General features: G+C 51.4%; 1 protein-coding gene across 7 annotated transcripts in view; it reads left to right on the top strand.

Moving 5' to 3' along the window:
- VWF (von Willebrand factor) overlaps positions 1-26,612 on the top strand; it is a 197,711-nt gene that overhangs the window by 156,970 nt on the left and 14,129 nt on the right. For 6 of the 7 annotated variants that reach the window (XM_067695488.1, XM_067695485.1, XM_067695489.1 and 3 more), the window contains 12 exons: positions 945-988; positions 1,292-1,469; positions 3,309-3,529; positions 4,925-5,117; positions 5,308-5,649; positions 7,440-7,639; positions 13,686-13,788; positions 14,184-14,258; positions 16,468-16,572; positions 17,716-17,921; positions 19,487-19,636; positions 24,513-24,623. In XM_067695488.1, the coding sequence (XP_067551589.1) occupies positions 945-988; positions 1,292-1,469; positions 3,309-3,529; positions 4,925-5,117; positions 5,308-5,649; positions 7,440-7,639; positions 13,686-13,788; positions 14,184-14,258; positions 16,468-16,572; positions 17,716-17,921; positions 19,487-19,636; positions 24,513-24,623 (1,928 nt within the window). Of the gene's footprint in view, positions 1-944; positions 989-1,291; positions 1,470-3,308; positions 3,530-4,924; positions 5,118-5,307; positions 5,650-7,439; positions 7,640-13,685; positions 13,789-14,183; positions 14,259-16,467; positions 16,573-17,715; positions 17,922-19,486; positions 19,637-24,512; positions 24,624-24,757; positions 25,591-26,612 lie in introns of those variants that run through there. The other variant, XM_067695491.1, reaches the window with a different exon arrangement.

Raw genomic sequence — 26,612 nt, 5'->3', positions numbered from 1 at the left:
TTGTGTTATAGACCGGGACCTGTAAGTGTCTACTCGTGGAAGGTCGTAAGGCAAACCTCCAAGGGGTTACCAGAAAGTTCTCTGTGTATAGACCTCCTTCCATCCTTACCGTCCATGCTAACTTGAGCACAGAGCTCTTGGTCAAAGAAGTGGAAGACAGAGGCAGGGAACTCCAACACCCTTAGATCAGGGACCTCTTCCATGCCCCGCACTCACCGTCAGCATGGGTATAAAGGGCTTTAGAAAAGCAACAGGGATTTACCGTATAGCACAAGGAATTACATCCAATATCTTGTAATAATCTATAATGGAAGATAATCTGAAAAAAAATAACAGTCCCTTTACTGTACACCTGAAACTAACACAATATTGTAAATCGACTATACTTCAATAAAATACGAAACTGAAAAGATTAAAAAAAAAAGAAATACAATAACATAGAATATAACATCAAACTACCATAGTTTAAGTTGATTTAAGGTTAGGAACTTTTTATTTTTACCGTACATGCTTTTTTGAAAACCTGGTTTTCTATATTTTCCTAATGTAATTAGCTGTGAGCCTAAACCTACTACAGAGTTATTGCCCTTTCTTGATAGACGATAGCTCGCCGGGTAGGAACCTTGATCTCTTTTAAGTTTTCAGCCTCTTGCTGCATTTTCCTCCTCTCACTAGGCACTGATCTATATACAAAAGAGGACAAGGAGATACTGACTGTGGTTGTTGCCATATTATCACTGTTGTGTCACTGTAATGACTACTAACCACAAAGAACCACGGGATGACGTCCTCCTAATCTCCTGTACCTGCATCCTCACTGCTAAACCCACTCACGTTCTTTTCAGAGTTAATCCAGCTTCGAGGACCAGCCAGGTAGCCGAGTGAAGGGCTCGGAATTTCTGGATGGTGGGTGGGAGCAGAGATCTTGCTTGTGTCTGTTTCAGGGTTCATCAGCGTTTGCATGGATGAGGACGGGAATGAGAGGAGGGTACGTTCATTTCCGTTGACTTTGAAGGAAAGATCAGGAATGTATATTTGGGGCCCTCATTCCCCTGGTGAACTTTTCCTCCTTTGGTCTGGGTCCAATTCTCCCTCTTACCATTGTAGCCTCTTTTTTTAAATTTTGGTTGTGGTTGGGGTGGATCCGCCTGTAAATGCTATGTCTGTATCCTGTCTCCCTGCCATTTAGGCCCAAGGCCTAGTCTCTATGTTTTCCAAGGGGGTCAGTTGCCTGGTGGGTGTTGAAGTGCCTCATTCCATTCCCTGCCTGAACCTGGTTCTTTCTCTGCAGCCCGGGGACATCTGGACCTTGCCGGATCGGTGCCACACAGTGACCTGCCTGCCAGATGGCCAGACCTTGCTGAATAGTCACCGGGTCAACTGTGACCAGCAGCTGCGGCCTTCCTGCCCCAACAGCCAGTCCCCGATCAGGGTGGAAGAGGCCTGTGGCTGCCGCTGGACCTGCCCCTGTGAGTCCTCTGCTTCTCCAGCTTGGACGGTGTTCGAGGGGCAGTGCTTTTCGCTTGGCTGTGCAGAGAGGTAGACCAGAAGCCCGTTTCCCCCTCCACCCGTGTTCCCTCCCTCTCGTGACCTCGGGACGTGTTTCCATGCAGTCCCAGGGCTCCCTGTTCCCTTCCTGTGCCTTCTGGAGGGCACTGCCCCAGATAATCATAACCAGAAGGAAGAATTGATTTTCTGAGGTCAGTGCTCAGCTTGGCTGTTGACGAGTCACCCTTAGGGGGTCCAGGCAGTGCAGGGACAGCAGTGAGGGAGAAGCCCCCATCATACCTGTAGGGGTTTGAGCGTTGGATGCAGGGTGTACCATCACGGTGGCCTGGTTTAATAGGGGGACCTAGTCAGCTCCATCACATGCAGACCTGTGGGGAGCGTTCGTCTGTGGGGTGGCCTAGCCCTCTGTCTCATGGTTGGGAGAAATGTTTGCTTATGGCAATCCCTGCTCAGCAGTGGATGGATCGAGTTGATTATAATGAACAGACACAACTTGCGGGCTGAAATCAGAACTGTATCTTGTATCTCACTCTCCCTTTAGAATTTATTGAGTGGGATGAAGTTCCTTTTTGCCTGGATGAGAACTCTATCAGACCTCATATGATTTCTGTTTATTTATAAAGAGTTCTATGGTTGCTTTAAGTCGTAAAACACGGTCTCAATTTGGTAATTAGATGCCCACTCTCAGGTAATAATCAAGACTTTGAACTTGAGTTGGAGTTGAAACACCTCCCTAATCCCTGTGTGGGCTCCTGGCCTCTGGGAAAGGGGTGTAGTCAGCCTCCCTCCAGCTTGGAGCCCAGAGAGGGAGGAGCTGGAAGTGGCCTCTCAAGGTTCGTATACGACTGGTGCTTCTGTGAGAGGCCCTGCACTCACCGGCCTGGCAGGTGTTTAAGGCAGCTGCATTTTCTTACCAGCTCTCAGGAGTGGTCCTTTGATATCAGTTGCATATTCTATATTCTTTCGCTGTCTGCTGCTTCACCCTGCCATCCTTCTGGGTTTTTTGTTTTGTTTTGTTTTTTGTTTATTTATTTGTTTGTTTTTGCATCCAACCCCTCATAGGCTCTCTTTCTTTCTCTCTTTTGACGTCCTCCTTACTGTGTAGCAGAAGTTCACTTAGGATCACTATTTTTTTTTTTTTTTCGGTACGCGGGCCTCTCACTGTTGTGGCCTCTCCCGTTGCGGAGCACAGGCTCCGGACGCGCAGGCTCAGCGGCCATGGCTCACGGGCCCAGCCGCTCCGTGGCATGTGGGATCTTCCCGGACCGCGGCACGAACCCGTGTCCCCTGCGTCGGCGGCGGACTCTCAACCACCGCGCCACGAGGGAAGCCCAGGATCACTTTTAGAACAACCCTGGGCCATCATTCCTCTGTAGACCCTACACAGAATACACGTAAAGCAGTTTCAGGACTGCTAACCAATACCTTTATGAAAAACAGATCTACTAACTAGAGTACACATTTGTGCACAATTCTTTTTGTCGTTAGCCTCTGGGTATATAGTAAGTTTTTCCCCAAAGTTATTTAGGCTGGTTTCCCCGCTCCCTTCCGTGTGCTTCCGTTATTCATTACCTACATTATTCTTTTAATCGTATCTGTTTCTTTCCATTTTGAATTTTCCTTACTGCCACCCTAGCTGATTCTCTTTGTTTTCGTATGGGAAGCATTAACATGGTTTTCAATGTCAGAAGTCTATGGAAAGATGTACTCGCAAGTCTCCCTGTCAGTCCAAAGAGAGCAGAGGAGATAGGAGAGGAAGTCTGGGCAGGTCATATCCATCCTTTGCTCTCTCCGTCCAGGTGTCTGCACTGGCAGCTCTACTCGGCACATCGTGACCTTTGATGGACAGAATTTCAAGCTGACTGGCAACTGCTCGTACGTCTTATTTCACAACAAGGAGCAAGACCTGGAGGTACTGCTCCATAATGACGCCTGCAGCGCCAGGGCAAGGCAGACCTGCATGAAGTCCATCGAGGTGAAACACAACGGTGTCTCGGTTGAGCTCCGCAGCAACATGGAGGTAGGAGGTGCTTTCTGTGAGTCCTGTAGCGTGGCAGCGGCAGACCCTTGGGGAAGCCACATGGACCCGGTGGCAGCCGGTTTTAGCTGGTGCCCCTGTTGTGGACTCGGCCTCCTGCCCCGTGAGCAGAGCGCCACCTTTGTAGGAGGGGCTCATTGCTATCTCCCTGGTGGTGTAATTTCATGTTGTTTTGGGTCCAGATTTGGAAGAAAGGGTCCATTTTCGATAGCATTACATTGTGATGAATGTCGTGCCAGTTTCTGGCACTGGTAGAAGAATGGAGGTGACACCAGGCTGTTTGCCCAGCAGGCATTACGTGCCCTGTACCCAGGGCTGCGAACCTTCCAAAGGAAAATATTTAGGGCCTATGAAAATATTCTGGGCCCAAACAAAATGTGTGGACCCAAGATTCAAAAAGAAAACTGCAAAACTGATAAAAAATAAATGTTTGATTAAATGTTTACAAGAGGTTGCTTTATGCCAACTTCTTTACACGTTCATTTAGAAATCGTAAATATTTCATTTCGTGAAAGCGGCTTATGGGTTAGATGTTCTCCTCTTGCAAGAATTCTTGAACGTGCACAGTGATTGCTGAAAAATCACAGCTCGTCATATGTTAAATGAGTAGCTCACAGACAAAAATAGAAAAATCAAAAGGATAAAAAGCGGGCTTCCCTGGTGGCGCAGTGGTTGAGAGTCCACCTGCCGATGCAGGGGACACGGGTTCGTGCCCCGGTCCAGGAAGATCCCACGTGCCGCAGAGCGGCTGGGCCCGTGAGCCATGGCCGCTGAGCCTGCGCGTCCGGAGCCTGTGCTCCGCAAGAGGCCACACCAGTGAGGAGAGGCCACAACAGTGAGAGGCCCGTGTACCGCAAAAAAAAAAAAAAAAAAAGGATAAAAAGCCTTCTAAAATTTTTACAGCAAAAATTATATTCATTGTGGGATGTGAGTATATTTTAATAGGTTTGATAAGATATATTGTGGGGCCTCCAAAGAGCTAGTCCATCAAATCAGATCAAATGCTTAAAGTAGTCCTATTAGGTGCTCCTGGAGATAGGGCGCTGACCAGTTGGCAAGTAAGCAACTTCCCCAGCTTTTCTTGAGGAGTCATCTTCCCTGTAGAGTGACTCAAGGTTCCTCTCAATCCCTGGGCTTTCGGGTGCCAGATGCATGGCTGTCTGTCCAGTGTTATAAGAGTCCACTCTTTTGCCAAGCTCTGCAAAGCTCCTTTGTCTTCGAAGAGCTGCTGGCAAATGTCCAGGTTTGTGGATAACAGTGGACTTGAGTGGGGTGAATATGTAGGAACTGTCAGGAACTTTGGAAAGCGGCTAAGAGTGAAACCCTAGGATTCCTCGTTGCCCTGACTACTGATGGGTGGTTTTCTTCTTTGGGCAGGTGGTGGTGAATGGGAGGCTGGTCTCTGCCCCTTATGTGGGTGGGGACATGGAGGTCAGTGTCTACGGTGCCATTATGTATGAGGTCAGACTCAACCATCTGGGCCACATCCTCACCTTCACCCCACAAAACAACGAGTTCCAGCTGCAGCTGAGCCCCAAGACCTTTGCCTCAAAGATGTACGGTCTCTGTGGTAAGAATATCTTCTGACCCTCCTCCCTGACATAAACCCTCCTTGCCCTATCCTCAGGGCCCTTGGACACTGCTATTTCTGGGTCCAGTAGTAAGGTGCAGACGCTGGCGGTGATGGAGAATGGCCAGGTCTCCGGCATCAAGGGGTTGGCACCCTGGGCTCCTAACCATGTCTTTCCTTGCTTCTCTAGGCATCTGTGATGAGAATGGGGCCAATGACTTCATGCTGAGGGATGGCACAGTCACCTCAGACTGGAAGACGCTGGTCCAGGAGTGGACGGTGCAGAAGCCGGGGCAGACATGCCTGCTGGGTCCCGAGGAGCCATGTCCCATCTCCAGGGGCTCCCACTGCCAGGTCCTCCTCTCGGAGCTGTTTGCCGAGTGCCACGCGGTCCTTGCCCCGGCCACATTTCACGCCATCTGCCAGCAGGACAGTTGCCACCAGGAGCAAGTGTGTGAGGCCATTGCCTCTTATGCCCACCTCTGTCGGACCAAGGGGGTGTGTGTCGACTGGAGGACCCCCGATTTCTGTGGTGAGTCTCCTTAGGCACCCCCAAACGCTGTGAAGACCAACGAATGGGGGACCTGCTCAGCCTCTCTGGGCCTCACGTTCTTTATCTGGGCAATGAAGATCAAAACCTCTGGATTTCCTGTTTCCTAGGATTCCATTCAGGATCAAATAAGATGGTAGATGTATAAGTAATTTGAACATAGAATTTCTATGTAATGAATTTCTATGTAAATGAGAGCATGGTCCTTTCTAGCAGTAGTTCTGCAGGTCATACGAATGTGATGTTAATGTATGAGACACATCCCGGCAACAGCAAAGTACAGACTGAGCAGTCAGTCACCTCGAATTTGGAACGGCACCAGGCTTCAGCAAAGGCTCACAGAGCAGCCCACGCCTTAGCAGGATTTTGAAGTGTGAGTGGAATTTTGCCATTTGAATACCAAGAAGCTTCTCCATTACAAACACCACAGGATTGCTAGTGTAGACACCTCCCAAGGTCAGCTTCCTTACTTGGACTTGGCATGCATTTAATATTTAACATGTCAGGGACACCAGAATGAGTCAGACATGGCTCCTGCTCTCAGGGGGTGTTGGAGTGATAAGAGCACTGAACTTCAGCAACCTCAGTTTCTAATGTGATCCCTGACCTTTTTTCTTTTTTTTTTTTGAGGGAGATCAGTGTGTACAGGCATCTCAGAGTCTCCGAGTTTATTATTATAATGCTGTCACAGCTTTAACTGGGGCTGGAGGACTTGGGCATCCTAGCCCCGGCTCAGCTGGTCATCAGCTATTTCTTTAGTCTTTCTGGACCTCAGTTTCTGCATCTTGGAATGAGATAGTTGGACTAGATAACCCCCAGGTGTCTTTGGGGCTCTGGTTTTCCGAGTCCCCGTGGATGACACAGTCTCCTTTCAACCTACCTGCAGATTAAGGGGAAAATGTCAGTTTCTGAGTTACCGGTCACACCTTCTCTGCTTATTAATTTGTCTACTTCCAGGCAATTTGTCGTGCATTTATAGGAAAGTCTTTGGTGCTCTAAATCCTTGGAAACCTTCTCTACCACCTGCCTTGGCACCGTGAAAATGTGAGGAAGGGGTTGAGCAGGACCAGAGTGGGAGAAGTGGATCACTTTGTAGCTTTTCTCCCAGGGCAGCCTTCCATAGCTGTGGATTCCTTACTTAAGGTTAAGAGAATTTTCGAAGTATTAAATATATGTGTATTCAAAGAAAAGAACCATAGAACTTCCTAAGGATACACAGGTTCACATCGTCAGTTGGGATTAAATTTGGCTACAAGTAAGAGAGAAATAAAATTCTGTGTCACACAGCTGGTCAGAGGGAGGCAGTCCCAGCTCTTTCTGGGTCTCGAAGTGGATTCTGGTTCTTGGCTCCGTCCTCAGTTGGGTGTGCCTTTTCCTCACGGTTTAAGATGGAGCTCTGGGCATCACATCCAGTTCCAAGGGGCGGGATGAGGGGAAGGAAGGAAAAGGGCCAGAGACACAGCTGTCTTTCAAAAAATGATCCTTAGAAACTGCTGTTAAGAGTCTACACTTGCTCTTACAGGTCATTGGTCAGAATGTAATCACATGACTGCACTTAGTTGCAAGGGAGTTGGGAAATGTAGTCTTTATTCTGAGTGGTCACGTGCCCGGCTTGAAGGTCTATTTCTATGAAAGATGGAGAGAATGAAAATTGGTGGAAACTAGCAGTTTCTGCCCCGGCAAGTTTGTTAGATGATCAACTGCCTTGAAGCTGAACCACTTCCCTCTGGTTGGTGCAGACCCTTGAGGGTGACCCCCTTCTCTGTCTGCAGCTGTGCCGTGCCCGCCATCCCTGGTCTACAACCACTGTGAGCGCGGCTGCCCCCGCCAATGTGAGGGCAACTCGAGCTCCTGTGGGGACCATCCCTCAGAAGGCTGCTTCTGCCCCCTGCACCACGTGCTGCTGGAAGGCAGCTGTGTCCCCGAGGAGGCCTGCACCCAGTGCGTCGGTGACGATGGGATCCGGCACCAGGTAGGAACCCTGGCCTCTCGCCCCCCGTGGGGCCGGTAGGGGGAAGTGTTCACCGTGATTGGCCCCTTCTAACCTCGGCTGAAGGGCTCTGCTCTCCGGGGGGGGGGGGGTCCCCGAGGGATGGGAAGACAGTACGGCATAACGGCTTTGGGGTCAGACACATCTTGGTTCAGAACCCGGATCTGTTAGGGTTAGCTGTGTGATCAAACACCAGAGTGTGACGACACATCGCTACCATTACTATATTTATCATATCCATCGTAGTAGAATGCTAGGAACCCAGGAGGGGATGGGAAAAGAATATTTTATATGGTGATGTCTACCATTATTAAGATATATTAGGTACCTTACATTGTATTAAGCACTATATATTCATTATTTCAACGTTTTTCAAAGGTGTGTTTAGCAGGCAAGGTATTGACAGTTACCTGTGGTCAAGAGGTTTTAAAAAACACCGGCTAAGCAAGTTAGACAGGTTTCTTTATTGCAGGATTCTTTAGAGCTTTTGATATGCTAATGTACCTTGCAAGCTTTTGCTTCTCAGACTTACTAGACTATAGAATTGTGTGTGTGTGTGTGTGTGTGTGTGTGTGTGTGTGGCATCCCCTCTCATAAATACTCACAAAACACCTATGAGAAAATGAGGGCTTAGAGAGCTTGGTACCTTGCCCATGGATGCAGTTCGTAGGAGATGGGGTTGGGAGTTGGAGTTAGTATTTGAAGCTCTGTCTGATTCCAAAGAGCTTGCTCTTTTCGATACATGAAATTTCCCTTTTGCTAGGTCCCCTTTGGGCTGATCTTCTTGGAAGTCATTGAGTCATCAAGTCATCAGTTCTCTTAGCCTTTTAGGAATCATTATTTTCAAAGGCTATTTATTTACCAAACTCCCTCATCTTGGACTCAGATGGCAGTCATATCTCTTCAAAGTTGCCAATGTGTGTATTGTAGTACCTGGGGCGGTGTGTGTCTGTGGACCTGTGAGTGTGGGCAGTGGTCCTGCCTTTCAAACTGGCAGTGATACCACAGAGCCTGGTAGAGGGGCAGCACATTTGGCTTCTAGCAAAGGAGGATGTGTTCTATGACCATGGGCTGCACTCAAGACCTAACATCTCCATCATCACCAAGGAAGACCTTCATCACTAAGTGGACCAGGTCAGGTGACTTAACACTGTATTTAATCAGAACTGGGAGAACACACGGTGAAGCTAGCTAACCAACTGGAGAATGATGAAAACAGTCATTCCAGGACTACACTATTCTGTCCCTGCCATCAGAAGCTAGGAAATGGACCATTTCATTTGATTCTCCCCAGAGCTCCATAGGGTAATTATTACATGTCCCTCTGAATGGGAAACTGAGGCTCAGATGACACGAGGTGATTTAAAAAGACCCTATGCACTACACCAGGTCACCCTATAGTGTCCAAGCCCTGCCACTGGTCTCACGGGAACTGGGAGCTAAACTCTGAGCTGACTGGGTGTCCGTGCGAGCATGGCACCAATAAGGCGATTACCTGGATGGTCCCACCGGCTCTGTTCTGTCGCTGGGCTTTAGCCCAGTGGATCCCGTTCGTTCTCACAGTGTAATAGGTGAACCAGGAAAGAAGCCCAGTCGCGCTCTACTGCCATATTTCAGCTGGCCAAATTAAGTAACTGCCGGTACCATAATGCTCCCCCAAAGAGTTGACAAAACCTTACACGGCTCTCCCTGACGTGCACAGCTCCTGGGCTCCCACTGGGCGCAGATGACGTGTACCATTGCCCTGGGGTGCAGACACCCAGTGGTCATTTCAGGCTGGTTTTGCCGTTGGTGGCAAGGTGCTCTCAGAGGCAGTCAGAAATGGTCTCTGCCCCCTTCCTTGGCATCCTCGAGATGAGAAGGAAGCTCAGGTTTGCATTTCTGGCTCTCTGTGAGTCAGGTGTCTGCAGGGACCCGAGGGCGGGCGGGAGGCTTGCGAATGTTATCCTAGGGTCTCTGCCCCCTTCCCCCCTCCTCCTCTCTGACCCTTTGCCCTGCTCCCTGCCCCTTCCGTCCCACACATGGGAATATGCATCAGAGGTGTATGAAGTGAAGAGGGCATCCAAATAGTGCAGTATTTTGACATCGATACAGTCTGATAAATACATTCTAAAATCAAGCGACATAAAGTTAGTTAATAAAAAACTAGGAAGGGAACACAGCCGTTTTTAGTTATTTCAGAAAATATAGTTTAAACGGATGAAGACAAATATCCAGCCAGTCCAGCTTTGACTTTCAAAGTAGAAAGGGAATAAAAATCTAATATGAAGACCATTTTCATTAAGTGTATTTTCTTGAAACTGAAAAATAAAGCCCAGAAAACTTTTCTTCGGGGAAACAATCCAGGGTAGAAATCTCTTGTGGTAATTTTGGAAGGCAGACTATTTACCAGTCTCCATAGCTCTTGTGTATTTCACAAAATGTACTCTGCCTTCGTAGCCGGCTCTAAAGGGATCTGGGGCCATGCATGGGCTGTCCCGCCTTGCCCATACACCCCCCACTGTGCCGGGCAAGCGCTGCTTCAGCTCCACTGGGGATTGCCTGCATCACCCAGACGGTCTGCTGAGCCTCGTGTCTCCTCTCTGTTCTGTAGCGGCTCAGCGCTGACGTTTAATTTGCATCTTCCCTCAGATCCTGGCGGGGGTGGGCAGTGCCTGGTGACTTGCTTTGTACCTGTACCTGAGTACCTGCTTTGACCTTGGGCTCTGAAGACTTCAGTTTTCCCTTGCTGCATTCTCTGCAGGTCGTTCTCCTGTCATCTTTATTTAATCTTTAACTCCAGCCAGCTCGCTTACCTGTTCTGTCCAGGTAACAGTCCTGCACCAGGCCCTGGAACCTGGGGGCTGAGACAGGGCTGCCTGGAGTTGGCCTGTCCTGATGCAGGAGTGCCCTCTGCTGGCCGATTGGCTGCATAATGCGCCAGGGGTACTGCTGTAAGGCTGGCCGCGGGCGCTTTTAGAAGCTTAGCCTTTGCCAGCCAGGGCTCTTTTTCAGGGCCATAGATTCTGTGACCTGCCTCATTAAAGCTTCCTGGGAAAATGGAAATCCCTGGAAGAGGACGTTTAACACCTGCTTTTGGTCATCTGTTGTGATGTTGCCAAGGCGAGTTGGAAAGCTGTATAATTCGTTCTTGAATTTTAGATGTCTGGAGTTCATTTTTAAAAAGAGAAAAAAAGGGACTTCCCTTGTGGCTCAGTGTAAAAGACTCTGCGCTCCCAATGCAGGGTGTCCGGGTTCGATTCCTGATCAGGGAACTAGATCCCACGTGCATGCTGCAACTAAGAGTTCGCATGCCACAACTAAGGAGTCTGCATGCTGCAACTAAGACCCAGTGCAACCAAAAAAAAAGAGAGAGAAAAGAAACCCCTAATATATAAATATATATCTCCGTTCTTATCTCATCACTTTTGCCGTTTAAACGTCTAAATATAAATCCCTCGATTTATGGTTTTCTTGGCATCACCATCCGTGTAAAAGAGCAGGAAAGAGGCAGAGCAGAGAGAGGCCTGGGGAGATGTGTGAGTCCCCCCGCCTTCCTCTGCTCTGCCCAGCCTCGCCTGTCCCTGTGCCCCTCCCTGGGTCTTCCCAGCCCCTTGGAGAAGCTGGAATCGTAGCCGCTGCAGCCTCTGTTCTGTTTCCTGGTCCTCGTCCCCCGTCTCCACCCGCTCAAGGCTTGTCCTTGTTGAACTTTCTTCCCCTTGAGGCGGGTCCTGCTTACAGGGCCTCAGGGCTGCACCCTGCCCGCCAGGTTAAGCACAGCCTCCTGCAGTGGCCACGTCCCCAAGGATGTGAGGCCTCTCTGGAGCCCACAGCCCTAGTGAACTCTTCTTTTGCACTCCTGGCACTCTTTTTTTATTTTAAAAATCACCTTTATGGAGAGTTCACAGACAGTAAACAGCGCCAAACATACATGTACGATCTGATGAATTTTTTCGTGTTTTTTTTTTTTTTTTTTGTGGTACACGGGCCTCTCACTGTTGTGGCCTCTTCCGCTGCGGAGCACAGGCTCCGGACGTGCAGGCTCAGCGGCCATGGCTCACGGGCCCTGCCGCGCCGCGGCACATGGGATCTTCCCGGACCGGGGCACGAACCTGCGTCCCCTGCATCGGCAGGCGGACTCTTAACCACTGCACCACCAGGGAAGCCCACGATCTGATGAATTTTGACAAGTTCATTCATCTGTAAAAACCGTCATCACGATGAAGATAATGAAATTTCCATCACCTGCGAAAGTTCCCTGATGCCCCTGTTTAATACACCCCCAGTCCCCACCTCCATCCCTAGGCAACAGCTGGTCTGCTTTCTGTCACTATAGATCCGTTTACATTTTCTGGAATTTTATGTAAATGGACTCATGCAGTATTACTCCTTCTTTGCTTGGCTTCTTTCGCTCAACGTAATACTCTCGAGATCCATCCACACTGTACGTTCCATCGTTTGTTTCCGTGGCTGAGTAGTATTCCGTGATCTCATTCACCTTTTCACGGGCAAGTCCTATTTCCTCGGCTTGACCGTCAGCCATTCGAGGGCTGGGACAGTGTACCCAGGGCCTGGCACTCCCACAGCCCCTCAGCGGGCTGACTGAGCCTGGCGGCTGTGGTTTGGAGAGAGAGCATGTGGTGTGCAGGGCCAGGATGCCGGGTCCAGACCCCGGCTGTGCCCCCGGTCGACCTCCTGGTCTGTGCCTCAGTGTTCTCACTGGTCAGTGTAAGTAATGGTCATACTCACCCGCTAGGGTTACTAGAAGGATCATACGATGAGTCAGTGTAAAGCCTTTGGGGAAATATCTTGAACATGTTTAATGCTACTTATTACCGGGAGGCAGCAGAACACAGGGATAATAAGTGGATTCTGGGCCCAGATCCCATCTCTGCACTGCGACGGTGTGACCCCGAGCTAGCGCCTCCGCTTTCTCCTTGGACGAGTGGGGATAACTAAGAATGTCCCGGTCACGGGGCTGCGATGAGGATTAAATGAGTAGTTTGCGTAAAGCCCTTAAACCGTGCCACGTGACACCTGCCGCTCAGATGTGGGCGGTTACGTGGATGCAGCAGAAGGTGTCAAGGGAAGCCTCCAAGGTTTAATCCCACAGGAGGACGGGCAGGCCGGGGAGGGGTTTGCCCCGAGATGTCCCATCTCTCTCCCTCTCCGCGGCAGATGCTCATTGCGGACCATGGAAGCAGACGGAATAAGTAAGACCTTCTTGGCCTGGGGACTTTCTAGCGGCCTTTGAGCTGCTGGATGAGGAGGCATTTATTCAGGGGTGACTTCACTGGGATTTCCCTTGAGGGCCGAGCCCAAAGGGACCCAGTCCCGGCTCTGCAGTCCCATCTGTGCTCTGCACAGCCTCCTGCTTCTTGCACAGTCCTGGGAGGCAGGCTGGGGGGCCCTCCCCTCGCCTGGGAGGAAACCGGGCAGTGGCACGGAGGGTGAAGCCAACCGACGTAGGAGTTGGGGGGCTTCCTGACTCTGAAGCCCTTGTGCAGTGGGGATGCCTGCTGCCCTGGTGACCCTCACCTGGAAACTGCACCCAGGTCTGGAACGTCACCACCAGTCCCAACAATGTGAGGGTTCTGAGAGTCCTGCTGTCCCCCCTTCAGCTCTTCCTGCCGCATAGTCTTAAGTCCATTGCAGAAATGAGTGGCTCTTTCTCAAGCTGCAGCCCAGCTTCTCCTTTGGCCTGGGAAGTGGCTGGCGGGGTGACACGGGAGTCCTCATTTTCTCGCCTTGCTTTGTTTTAGTGTCACCATCAGAAGGGCTGTGATGAAATCTCCATGTTTTCTGAGACCTGGGGCTTGCCCTTCCCCCGAGTGTACGAAGCAGTGTGGGTGCCCCGGGCACCCCAGGCCTCTCCAGCTGCCTCCTCCGCAGGGTCCTCAGCATCTGTCAGCTTGTCTTGGTTCATCTGCGCAGCTCTGACCCAGGCGGGGCTCGGGCACTGGGTGTCCCCCAGGGAGACAGAGCCAGGGGTGGGGGGACCCAACTTCCATGAACTCCTGGGCCCTCTCTGAACCTCGTTCTCCCTCAGCTTCTGGAAACGTGGGTCCCAGACCACCAGCCCTGCCAGATCTGCATGTGCCTCAGCGGACGGAAGGTCAACTGCACGACACAGCCCTGCCCCACAGCCCGAGGTGAGGCCCCTCCCTAGGGCTCCCGCCAGGCCCCGAGGCCACCTGTCTGCAGACCTGGGGGACCAGATCCACACGTGGATTCCCCACGCCAGCCCCACCCTCCTTGCCTCGCCGGGCTGGGCTCCCCTTTCTGCACGGGGGTAGAGCTCTCGGGGGCGTGTGTGTGTGTGTGCGTGTGTGTGTGTGTGTGTGTGTGTGTGTGTGTGTGTGTGTGTGCCTGCCCTGCTGTCCCCTCCTTGGCCCTCAGCCTTGTTCTCCCGAGGGTGTGTCTGAGGGGACAGCAGGACACACCGGGAGACTCATTCGTCAGCGGGCCTGGCTGGTTCCCGTCGCTGAGAGTCTGCAGTGGGTACTGCCATCTCTTTCTCTGACCTCCGCGGCCTTTTCTCCCCCAGCGCCTGCGTGCGGCCCGTGCGAGGTGGCCCGTCTCCGGCAGAGCACGCAGCAGTGCTGCCCCGAGTACGAGTGTGGTATGTGTCACCCGTGGCATTTCTCGGGGTCCAACCCCAGCCCCGCTCTGGGGAGAGGGGGCCAAGGTGGTGGTGCTGAAGGGGCTCGTGGTCAGGAGCAGGGTGTGGATTTTCCAAAACCCAGAAAGAGTAGCCTCTGGAAAAAAGGATTTGTTTCCTAGAAAGATTCTGCTGTGACTTATTAAATTAAGTTTTGAAAGCATTAAAAAAGAATGGGGTGCAATGTTCACAGCAACATTATTTGCAACAGCCAAGATATGGAAGCAACCTAAGCGACCATCAACAGATGAATGGATAGGGAATTCCCTGGTGGTCCAGTGGTTAAGACTCCATGCTTCCATCGCGGGGGGCACAGGTTCGATCCCTTGTTGGGGAACTAAGATCCCGAGTGCCGCGTGGCGTGGCCAAAAAATAGGAACCCCCCCCCCCCGCAAAACAGATGAATGGATAATGAAGATGTGGTACATACATGCAATGGAGTACTACTCAGGCATGAAAAGGAATAAGATTTTGCCACTTGCAGCGACATGGATGGACTTGGAGGGTATTATGCTTAGTGAAAGAAGTCAGAGAAAGACAAATGCTGTATGATAGCGCTTATATGTGGAATCTAAAAATACAACAAACTGGTGAATATAACAAAAAAGAAACAGACTCACAGATGTAGAGAACAAATAGTGGTTACCAGTGGGGAGAGGGAAGGGGGGAGGGGCAAGATAGGGGCAGGGGAGTAAGAGGCACAAACTACTGTGTATACAATACATAAGCTACCAGGGTATATCGTGCAGCACAGGGAACACAGCCAGTATTTTATAACAACTGTAAACGGAGTATAACCTTTAAAAATTGTGAATCGCTGTGCTGTACACCTGAAACACGTAATATTGTTATCAACGATACCCCAAACATAAAAGAATGGGGTAATCACTGGTGGGGGAGGTGCAAGGGATTTACTGCAGAGCCAGTTATGCCAGAGTAACTGTAGAAAAGGCCACACATGGGCACCTTGACTTCAACACGTTATTTGTCAAAGGGTTTCATTACAGGCCTGCAACCTGCATCGTGAATAATGGGCTGAATAACGGTATAATTAAATGAATCCAGAGCTGATGGAATTCTGAGAAACACGGCAGGAAGTCTCTAGTGCTTTGTCCCCGTCCTGTCACAGGCATTTGTTAATTGTACAGATGAAGACATAAAGCACAGGCTTGTGAAGTTTGAGGCGATGAAACCTTTGAGGGAGAGCAGATAGATCAAGACAGTCTGAGGATCTAAAAAAGAAATCATCTGAGACATTGCTTTAGGCTGATGAAATTTAGCAGGGATAAAGAGAAGCCTTATGTGGCGGGGCGGGAGTGAGGGGCGAATCTGACTGGAGAACAATTTAGTAAAAATAGGTCTTAAGATGTTAACAGTGGAGGGAACTGGGGGTCATTTAGTTCAAAGCCCTCATTTTATGGACATTTTGAAGCTTCTCCAACGTGCCAGGCACTTTGCCTTCATTATTTCAAGACATCACTAGACTGACCCTGTGAGGTAGACTGCCCACCTTACAGAAGATGATCCTGAGGTCTAGAGGGTTCAAGTGATTGGCCGAGATCTGGAGTCCCTGCAGATGACAAGAGTAATCAACATGGCTTGTATCTATCTATCTGTCTATCTACCTTCCTATCTATCGATCGCTCTATTATCTATCTACTATCTATCTATCTATCTACCTACCTACCTATCATCTTTCTATTATCTATCTACTGTCTATTTATCTATCAATCATCTATCTATCTATGTATCTATCATCTATCTGTCTATTATCTACCTATCTATCTATCTTCCTATCTGTCTACCTATCTATGTATCTATCTGTGTATCTATCATCTATCTATTATCTATCTTCCTATCTCTCTACCTATCTATGTATCTATCATCTATCTATCTATTTATCTATCATCTGTCTGTCTATCTATCATCACCTCCCCCGCCCCCTCCCTGTCCATGTATCTCCATCTCTATCTCCATCTCTTCCCCTCTTTTCATCTTCCTGTATCTTTCCCTCTATCTCCATCTCTAGCTCTGCCTTCAATTTATCATCATCACATATGTGACAGTGAAGGTCTGCGTGAGTAGGAATGTAGCGTAGGGAGCCACTCACTAGCACAAGAGTAGCCTCGCTGAATTCTGAGTGCACGTCTCTCTCTCTCTGGGCCCTCAGTGTGTGACCTGGTGAGCTGTGACCTGCCCCCGGTGCCTCACTGCGAAGGTGGCCTCCAGCCTACACTGACCAACCCCGGCGAGTGCAGACCCAACTTCACCTGCTGTAAGTGCTCCCTCCGTGGGTGAGGACGGGCGGTGCAGTCACTGTCCCCTGGTCTGGGAAGGCATCCTGTATTCTAGTGAGCTGAGTCTGGGCTTGGGGTGTGTCTAGAACAAAGGGGTGAGGGTCACACGTGGACTGAGCGCCCTAAGACTCCTCCCAGCCGCAGGCTACGATGGGGAACGGGGTGCAGGCATCCCCCTTTTGGGCTTATTAGGTGGCATTTGGACCTGAGATGAAGAAGCCTCCAGATCTAATCTTTATTTTCTCCCACCTCCCATAAGCCGTGGAGGGGAAGGAATGTACCCTTGGTTGGTTCAAATCACTGGATCTTATTCCCAAATAAATTTATACATTTTTCTTCCTCTGTATGTTTATGTATTTAATTTCTAAATACTACAATTTAAGCATAGGGTTGGACTAAGGACAGTTTCTGGACACGTCAAGAAGCTGAATTCTGTATTTAGTTACTAAGAATACCCACTTTAAGTCACTACCCATTTCTCATCCTGTTGATTGAGAATCTCACTCAAGTTCTGAGATGAAAGCCCTCGAGTGCGGGAGAACACGTTGTATCTGCAGAAAGCTGGGAACAGGCAAAGGCATGGGATGGGATTTGGCAGTGATAAAAGGGCATTGTGGATTTGACGAGATTGCTGTCATTTTTCATTCGTCATTGTTGGAGGACCTAAAACTGTAGGTCATTTATTATTCCAGGTACTGAGGTTGGGGCTAGGATCTCATAAGCTACCAGCTTATAAAAATGCTGACCAGTACCTATGTGCCCAGGGCTCGCTGGGTCTTAGAGATTCTACCAGTCGTCTCTGAGTATCTGCAGCTGGAGGGACCCCACCCCTTCCAGATGTGCCCGGGAAGGTGGTGGAGCCTAGCAGCCTTAGCTTCTCCACTAAAATAGCTTCATATTTCTCCTTTGGGTTAGTTTTCTTATTTTTCTGCAGACTAACCACTTTTTGGTATGATTGACTATCCCTCAGCTCCTGAGCTGGGCTCCCATGTGTTTCTGACTTAATATTCTGGGGCTAGAGTTCCCTGGGACCTTATATAGTAGCTGAATGCTTAGGAACCCAGGCTGAGTGCAGGGCTCAGTGTGGCAGGACCGGGGCATCACCTCGTGCTGCCCCTCAGCCTGCAGGAAGGAGGAATGCCCAAGGGCGTCCCCGCCCTCCTGTCCCCCGCACCGGACGCCGGTCCTTCAGAAGACCCAGTGCTGTGATGAGTATAAGTGTGTTTGCAACTGTACCAGCTCGGCGGTGACCTGCCCACTGGGGTACCTGGCCTCCACCGTCACTAACGACTGCGGCTGCACCACCACCACCTGCCTCCCTGATAAGGTAGGGGCTGCTCGGCTCCAGCTGGGACGATGGCCGTACACATCCTCCTGTGGAAGACTTGCCTTCCTGCCCACACGAGTGCTGTGTGGCCCAGTGAAGGGGCATCAGCATTCCATCTCAGCCTAAATCTAATTAGCTCAGGAGGTACTTACAGAGACGCTACCATGTTCTGAGCATGGCTGGGTGCTATAGATGATTCGAAACGCGTGAATGATTCTAAAACCTAAATTACAAAACGATGCGCTCCCAGAAATCTCACCTCTACCCTCACCTTCCCTACCTCGCTCCTTCTCTCCCTTCATAATTTATCATTTTCATTGGTGTACCCATCTATTTTTCTTTTTGAAAATATAAGCAAGTTTTGTAAATTTATATCGCTTCCTATTTCTCCCCAGAAGGGTAGCATATTATAAATTCCGTTTTGAATGTGTATTTTTTCATCTAACAATTTATAGTAGAATTATCCTCTGTCCGTATATGGAGATCTGCCTTACTCCTTTTCACAGCTTAGTAATCTACGGCAAGGATGCATCTTGGTTCAGTCGTGTGGACTCACAGTTGAGTGGCTTCAGCCTTTTGCTGTTACTAGTGACGCTGCAACAGCCTTCTGCATCTGTCATTTTGTATTTTTGCCAGAGTGTCTTTTGGGATAGATTCCTAGAAGTGCGATTCTGGGCGGTAACACTTTTTAGGGGGGCTTCTTAATCCAAGAACCGGGGGTCTCATTCACTGAGTTCATTGTACAAAAGCGGGAAGACTGAGCAGGTGTAGGAAAATGGTTTGAAAAATGTGCCCCGTTACCATGTGAATAAACGTGGAGACCTGTTTGTAGCTTCAGAGGACACACTTGGGGTAATTTAAAACCTGCCTCTAAGCCTCACGATCCAAGTGTTTCTTCAGTACCTCATTCCTAGAAGATAAAGGCTGAGCGTGTGTATCACGTGCATCCCAGGCTTTACGATTCTAATCGTAACCAACCGTTGGGATCTCATGTCCCACATTCCTTCCATAGCCTACAGTTCTTCCAGACAGGATCCCTTGTCTCTCAAACACATCTCACGCTCTGTCTTCTCTTGATACATTCCTTGTCATTGGTGGGCATGAAGGGAACACTCCTTCATAACCCCTGCCCACCCTTCCCTCACCTTCAGCCACTCCTGATGGGACAGAGGGCTATACGTGGGTGGGTTCCAAGTTCAAGGACATTTACTAGGTCTGAGAATTAGGGTGCAGCTTTCCGTGTGACACAGGAAGGAGTTAAATGCAGTTAAGGCAGCAGTGATAGTGGGTCAAGGCGGCCAGTGTGTTACATCCCCACTTGAGGGCCTCGAGGGACTCAAAAGGAGCCACTCCCAGGGTGAACCTTCCTGAGGCAGGTGGGCAGGGGAGGGAAGAGGGCAAACTCTACTATGCAAGCATCCCTTCGCGTGGGCAGAGACTATGTTGCTTTCATTTATTGCTGTAGTCTCAGCACCTAGAGTAGCTTCCAGCACGCCGTAGATGCTTACTCACCTCTTGTTCAGATGAACTGAGTCACTTCACTCTCGGAAACCTTGTGTCTACAGGTGTGTGTCCACCAAGGCACCATCTACCCTGTGGGCCAGTTCTGGGAGGAGGGCTGTGACGTGTGCACCTGCACGGACCTGGAGGATGCCGTGATGGGCCTGCGTGTGGCCCAGTGCTCTCAGAAGGCCTGTGGAGACAGCTGCCGGCCGGTAAGGGGGAGGAATAGGGTAGGGAAGTAGGGGAGGGGATCCCAGGAATAGGCAAGAAAGCCCCTTTAGGAACCTCTGGTTCAAGGCCAGAGGGGAGGGGCAAGGAGGGGAGTGGGGCTGAGTGAAGGAAAGGAGCATGAGGAGAGGATTGCTGTCATCCTTCTGTGACCAGTTCTTGGCTGGCAGTCATGTCTGCTGTGCGGTCTTGAGTCCACAGGGCTGGGGAGTTGGTCTAAGCAGAGATGTGGCTTAATTGCCTAGAAAACAGGGCTTGATATTTCCCCCTATCTATCTCTTCCCTTTTCAGACATCTCCTTAGCCTACACCTAGTACAGACGTAGGTCCTGAATTTTCTGAGATGGTCCCCGTGTCCGTGTACTGTAGTGTTTCTACACCGGTTGGTGAGTTTTCAGGCCAGGTTTATCATTTGAGGTACAGAAGTTGAGCCATGTTTATAATTTGAGGTATGATTTGGGGGTTTGAAACCCCCAGTCCAGTTTCTAATTCTTCGTGTGGAGGCCTGTCCCTACGGCTCCTGTGTGTCTGGGGAGCTTTATTCTTGCACATTGAAGACTGAGCAGACTCTAGAAAAAGGGAACCACAGTCCGCGGGGGTACTGTGGGTTCAATTCTGTTTGCTGGTTTAACGCTATTATTGTTAGCGCAAGTTCACGTGCCCGATGCGCCGTGAGGCCAAATGCAGATGTCGGAGTTTGGAGCAGAGAAAGGCTTATTGCAGGGCCATGCAGGGGACGGGCGGCCCGTGCACAGTTCTCTGATTGGCTGATGGTGAGGTGACGGGGCGGTGTCACAGGGGTTACCATGAGCAGTCCTTGGGCTCCAGGTGGCCTGGGGCTACGTTCTCAGGTCACCCAGTAGTTAACATCTTCCGTTTGGTGGGGGGTTTTCACATCTGCAAAACAACTCAGGAAATGTGCATTAAATACTGTTACGTAGGTCCTTCAGAGAGGAGCTGAAGCAGAGGGTCCGGTGGGGGGGGGGGGGCCTGTCCCAGGAAGGCTCCATAGTGTTCTGCCCAGTTACACTACTATTATCACTGCATCATTATCAGTAGAAAATAATGATAAAAGCAGAGGAGGCAGCACAGGCAAGTGCACGCGTGTAGCGGTTGCTTTTGTAACCGCGGTGCAGAGCAGCCTCTCGTTGCTTCTTTTCGGAAGCGTGTGTGGTTTGGTGACGGAGGGGAGGGCCTGGGAGTGAATCCACAGATGGGGGGGTCTGTTCAGGTCATCTGCGCGCTACCTGCCTGGCTCATGCTGCGGAGGAGCAGGGCTGCCGGCCCCCTTGGGAGAGGATGATGCCGTGGTTCCAGGTGTGCCTTTGGGGAACACTAGGCTTTGGAAACCCATCGGTCTCCATCTCCTCCCACAGGCCATGGGAGGCAGTGGAAATAACTTGCTATCAAGTAAAGAGAGTGGTGTTTAGAGGTTGTTTTTATAAAATGGGCCCCCAGTATGTTTTGTGTTTTGGTAGGGAGTTTTGATTGCAAAGAATGGAATCCACTCAAGCTAGCTAAAATAAAAAGAGGGGGAGGGACTTCCCTGGTGGCGCAGTGGTTGAGAATCCACCTGCCAACGCAGGGGACACGGGTTTGAGCCCTGGTCCGGGAAGATCCCACATGCCACGGAGCAACTAAGCCTGCGCGCCACAACTACTGAAGCCTGCGCGCCACAACTACTGAAGCCCGTGCGCCTAGAGCCCGTGCTCCACAACAAGAGAAGCCACCGCAATGAGAAGCCTGCGCACCGCAACGAAGAGTAGCCCCCGCTCGCCGCAACTAGAGAAAGCCCGTGCACAGCAACGAAGACCCAACACAGCCAAAAATAAATAAACAAATTTAAAAATAAATAAAAAGGGGATTTATAGGAAAGACAGGGATCACTCAGAAACGAAGTGCAGGGCGTGCAGGTGGGCCCCGTGGTTGTACCACTTTTCTCTCCGTTTGTCCCGTGAGCCCCTGTCTCCGCTTCTCTCTGCCCATCCGTCCGGTTCCTCACTGTGGGCCTGGGAGGATGTTTCGCTTCCTCAGAAGCTTCATTTGCACGTGGCTTTATGGAACCTGGCTTCAACTCAGTGTGGCTTTTCAGGTCCAGGGTTCGCCCCGTCCAGTCAGACCTGTTCAATCTGTGTTGCTCCAGAGATGAACTTCTCAAGAAGAAAATGGATGGGCTCAGCTCAGCCCGTGGACTCTGGGTCCTCTGTGCAGTCCCCACTCTGGTCCATCAATGCAGGGCACAGGGTGTGAACCTGGTTGTCTAGAGGCCAAGGCGCTGGAGGCGGCTTCAGGAAGATGGTGGGTCCCGAGGTCAGAAATGAGTGCAGGGGGTACCAGGTCCAGAACCCTCGACCGGATGATGGCTCTAGGGTGGCGGAGCGGCCTGTCTTAGAGACAGAATGTTCACGCCTTCTGGGAGGAGAAGGAAGCACTGAGATATAGTTACAGCTGAGGGGAGGCTGGGCTTTGGTCTGTATTGTGTGTTGAAGTGGGAGCTTTAGTGAACGGCCTCAGGCTTCATTCTTCGTAGAGGAGAGGATCAGCTCTGGTCAGACTCCAGAGGCATTTAGGCTCACTTACCTGGATTCATTTGCTGTCTAGGCTGTGACAAAAAAAAAAAAAAAGAAAAAAGAAAAAAGAACACTACCACCATCACCCTCTGATTCTTCCTTTATAAGCCACTGTCTGCAGAAATACGCTTTCCCCTACCATCACCATAATTAATCCTCTACGCTCACATCAGAAACGTGATGTAAGATAAGCAAAGGGCGTTGCTGGTGTCCCAAAGAGTTTCATAGGTGTACTATGGCCTTGCTTCTGCGTTGACAGCAAGAGGAATTCCTGCTCTTTTGTATAAAACTCAGAGGAGTTTTTCTTTGAAGGCTTATGACCCTTAGACCCCAGAGTCAGACTAAATTGTAGCTTCAGGAACTGTGTTCTGAGCGACTGAATGCAATCCATTATGTTTTATTCATCCTCGTGATACCCTTCCAGAAGGAAGAAGAGGCAGGGCTGTTCTTCCCATTGGCCACTACACTGAGGCTCGTCTGAAGCCAGCAGACACGTGCGTGTCCTGACTCCCAGGCCGGGGCCCCTGCTGCTAGGCTGGTACAGCTGGCCACACGGGTGTTGTAAGGGCCAGGACGACCCGGCCAAGAGACAGGGGCCAGCGCTCCAGGCCTCCACCTCCGTCTCAGCTGTGGCAATTGTGCTGTTAAATCAGTGAGGAAGTTATTTTCCAGTGGCATCTGTTTCCAGCTTGGGTGGATATCAGACCTACTCAGTTCCACTCTTAATTGGGAAACCAGTGAAAACAGGATAGAGAAGAGGGTAGGGAGAAAGGTCTGAGATGTCTCTTTTGGACAGATATAAGCTAGAGGGTTTGGAGGAGTACGGGAAAAGAAACAGAGATGAAAATACAGGATGAGCCCTGGTTGTGCAGGAGGAAACTGTGGAGGGGAATTTTGCAAAGTCGGCAGCCCCAGAACCTGGGGGCGTGGCCGGGAGCACCTGAGCACGAGAAGCAGGTAGGGCTGTGGGAACCAGGCGTCCAGCCTGGGTCACCCATAACCCGCAGTGTATTTGCCCGTGGTGGAGGCAGCAGAAAACATAGAGTATGCACAAATCCAGACCACTCAGCACCCCGAGGGGGGTGCCCAAGGGTGACTCTAGATCCCTAAAGCATCGATGTCTCTGTTCCAGGCTCCCTCGTGTCTGTTTCTTTTGTGCCATTTTGAGTATCCTGCCTTGTAGCGGAGGGCGTGGCGGAGGGCGTGTCGAGTGTATCCTAATTTGTTGGCGCCTCCAAAGCACCTAGTACATCATAGGTGCACGATAACTAACTAGCTCTCCGCTGATCAAGGACTGAGGGCAGCTCACTGGGCACCGCTGTGACGCAGGTCGGGGTGTAAGTAGGTCCCGTGGAGATGCTACAAAGTTGAGCCAGGTCTCTGGGGTCCTCGTGTTCCCCCGGGAGAGGCACCACCTGGGATGATACCGAGTGTTGAGTGCGTCCTCTGACTGGGCCCTGCTTGTGAGCGCTCTTGGGGAGCAGAGCGAGTGTGGTACCCCCCCCCCATCCCGAACGGCTGCGGCTGCAGTTCGCCCTTCTCTCCGAGATGCTGCACAGCCCTGGTTCTTGTCCCTCGGCCCCTGGGACAGCCTCACATGTCATCGTTTTGTCTGTTCTTTGTACGTCGCTTCAGAGTTTTCATTGGAGGATTTCAATCCAAGTTCCCGATGCTTTGACCAGATTGGAGGACCTCCAAGAGGGGGGATAGGCTGGCAGACTTCAGACTTGCAGGATGCTGGCCTCCCTGGCAGGCTTTCTGGGGAAAGTGGGTCTCGTCTCACTGTGCCCCATAAACTACTAGGTAAATGTCAAGTGACGACCTGGGGAAGCCCAGCTCTGCACATCGCTGAGAGGTCCTGGAGTCAAGGCACTCATGTTGTATAGGTAATTAGCCCTGTTAGGGCAGAGCCGGGACTCCAGGCTTCTGGAATGTTCTCCCCCAGTCAGTGAGGGACCCTAGATTTGGGCTGTGATGAACATCAGGGCAGCGGCTGCTTCTGAGTGAGCTCTGAGCATCTTTAATACTCCCATGGACTGGCTCTTCTTAAGTGGAAGTTTGCAGAGGGCAGGCTTGTGTCTCTGCGACTGGTGTAAGACCCATAGTGACTCAGTGGGTGACGCTTCCTGACCACTTAGCATGATCGAGGGGCTGGTGGAGGGCAGAGATGAAAACATCCGGTCCAGCTGTGCCTCTGCAAGCCCCAGGGCTCCGTACACCTGCCGAGTGGACCAGAACACCTGTCTTTGCTGCCGGCCTGTCCTGACGCTCCACCCCTTGTGTGTTTTCAGGGCTTCACTTACGTTCTCCACGAAGGCGAGTGCTGTGGAACGTGCCTGCCATCTGCCTGCGAGGTGGTGACCGGCTCCCCTCGGGGAGACTCGCAGTCCTCCTGGAAGAGTGTAGGTCTGGGCCAGGGCGGGTAGGAAGGAGAGCGGGGGCCTCACCAGCCTGGTCGTCCATCTGGGGTCCAGTGCTGCCCTTGGTTCCGTCCGTAAAGTAGAAGCTCATTCCCTGCCTTTTGCTTTCCCCACAGAGAGTTTAATGCGGCTGTTGGTTTATCCAGATGTCAGCTGGGATCACCTTGCTCCCGGGGAACTAGTTAAAGTTGCCCCAGACTTCCCGTTGTGTGGATTTTGGGAGAAGCCCAGTTCCCTCCCTCTGAGTTCTGTGAACGCCTGCGGGTGGGGGTCATGTTCTCCTGTTTAACCTGTGAAGCTGAGGACCTGCTTCCGCCGATGGGTGGTGCAGGGCCGTGTCGTGGGCCTGGCACCCTGCCACACCGGCCCAGGCGGCGTCCTCTGACCTTTTCACTGGTTTCTGTTGGAGAAATATGTAACCCAGAGAAGCAAACTACATTTCTGTTCCCAGGGCCCCCGAGCCCCCTTCTGCAGCTCTGGCTTAGCCCCTGGGCGTGTTGGCAGCCCCCGTCTCCCCACCCTTGTCTTCTCCTGCCCAGCCCCCACCCCCAGATCCCCTCCCCTGACACAGAGCAGGGTCGCTTCTCCTTCGTGGCCCAGAGGCGCTCGCTTTGACTCTGGGCTCATAAAGCCGTTTTCTGAAGCACAGAGGATCCCTCCCCGGGAGCCAGTCGTAGCCCACATGCTAGGATGCTACCAGTCCTTTAAGTCTGATGGATAAGGATGAAGTGGACGGGTGCTAAGCCCTGGAATCCTCAGGACGTGGATGCTGGGAGGGGGTGAGGTGCACCTAGGGACCTTCCCCTTCTGAGTCCTCCAGCGAGACCAAAACACACTCTGTTTAGAAGGAGGGCAAAGGGTTACCTGTCCTGCCCTGAACATGCTCACCTGCTCACCTCCTACCCTGGCCCACCAGTCTCCTCCTCCTTGGTGGTGACAGACTGAGTTTCCCACAAGGGTTCCCACCTCCCTCTTCTAATTCTGGTTACCTGTGGATTTCCCTGCTGTGTCCCTCCTCTCCATGCTTTTAACCTCTTTTTTCCCCAATCCATCCTAGGATCAGGCTGGCTTTGCACCTCCTCCCCAGGGCCAGAGGCTACTCCATCCTGGTTGGGGTTGACAGCTGGTCCCTTTTTTTTTTTTTTTTGCGGTACGCGGGCCTCTCACTGTTGTGGCCTCTCCCGTTGCGGAGCACAGGCTCCAGACGCGCAGGCTCAGCGGCCATGGCTCACGGGCCCAGCCACTCCGCGGCACGTGGGATCTTCCCGGACCGGGGCACGAACCCGTGTCCCCTGCATCGGCAGGCGGACTCTCAACCACTGCGCCACCAGGGAAGCCCTGCTGGTCCCTTTGAGGCTCAGCATCCTCTTCACCGCTCCCCCCCGCCCCCCACCCGCCTCTGGTCTCTCATCTGCCTCCAGGGCTCCCTCAGCCCTGACCCGCATCAGTGTTCACAAAAGAGTTTCCCTTCCCAATTCAAGTCTCCATCTTACCTACAAGACTTGCGTGTCGGCAGTGGCTCTGGGGGGCCCAGCAGGTGTGGTAGGGACAGGTCCTCTTGATGCGCCCAAAGCTTGGCGGGTACGTGGTCGGAGTGGGGCGTGGCCCGCAGCGGGGAGCTTTGGTCGGGGGGAGTCAGAGGGGGGTCAGGAGAGAGGCCGCAGTGTGTGGTACTTTCTGCTTCTCTTCTGGAAAGAGAAGAGAGGCAGCAGGGGCCAAGAGACGTGGCTGGGCCTGGAGTGGGCAGGCCGGGTGCCCCCACTTGCGTGTCTGGGAGCTGGACCACACAGACCGTGCTCATGGTCACGTGTTGTCCGGGCAGAACCTCCGCAGGGACTTTCTGAACCATGTTCTGGACACTCAGTGGTCCTTGACTGTGGTGCCCTTGGGGACAGGCCGCCTGTGTGCAGCCTGGGAGCTCAGGGCAGATTTCAGAGCCAAGGGTCAGACACCGGCATCCCCGGCTCTCAC

Source organism: Pseudorca crassidens, chromosome 11, assembly GCF_039906515.1.
Source record: "Pseudorca crassidens isolate mPseCra1 chromosome 11, mPseCra1.hap1, whole genome shotgun sequence".
Lineage (NCBI taxonomy): Eukaryota > Metazoa > Chordata > Mammalia > Artiodactyla > Delphinidae > Pseudorca > Pseudorca crassidens.
This window is presented reverse-complemented; position numbering and strand designations above follow the sequence as displayed.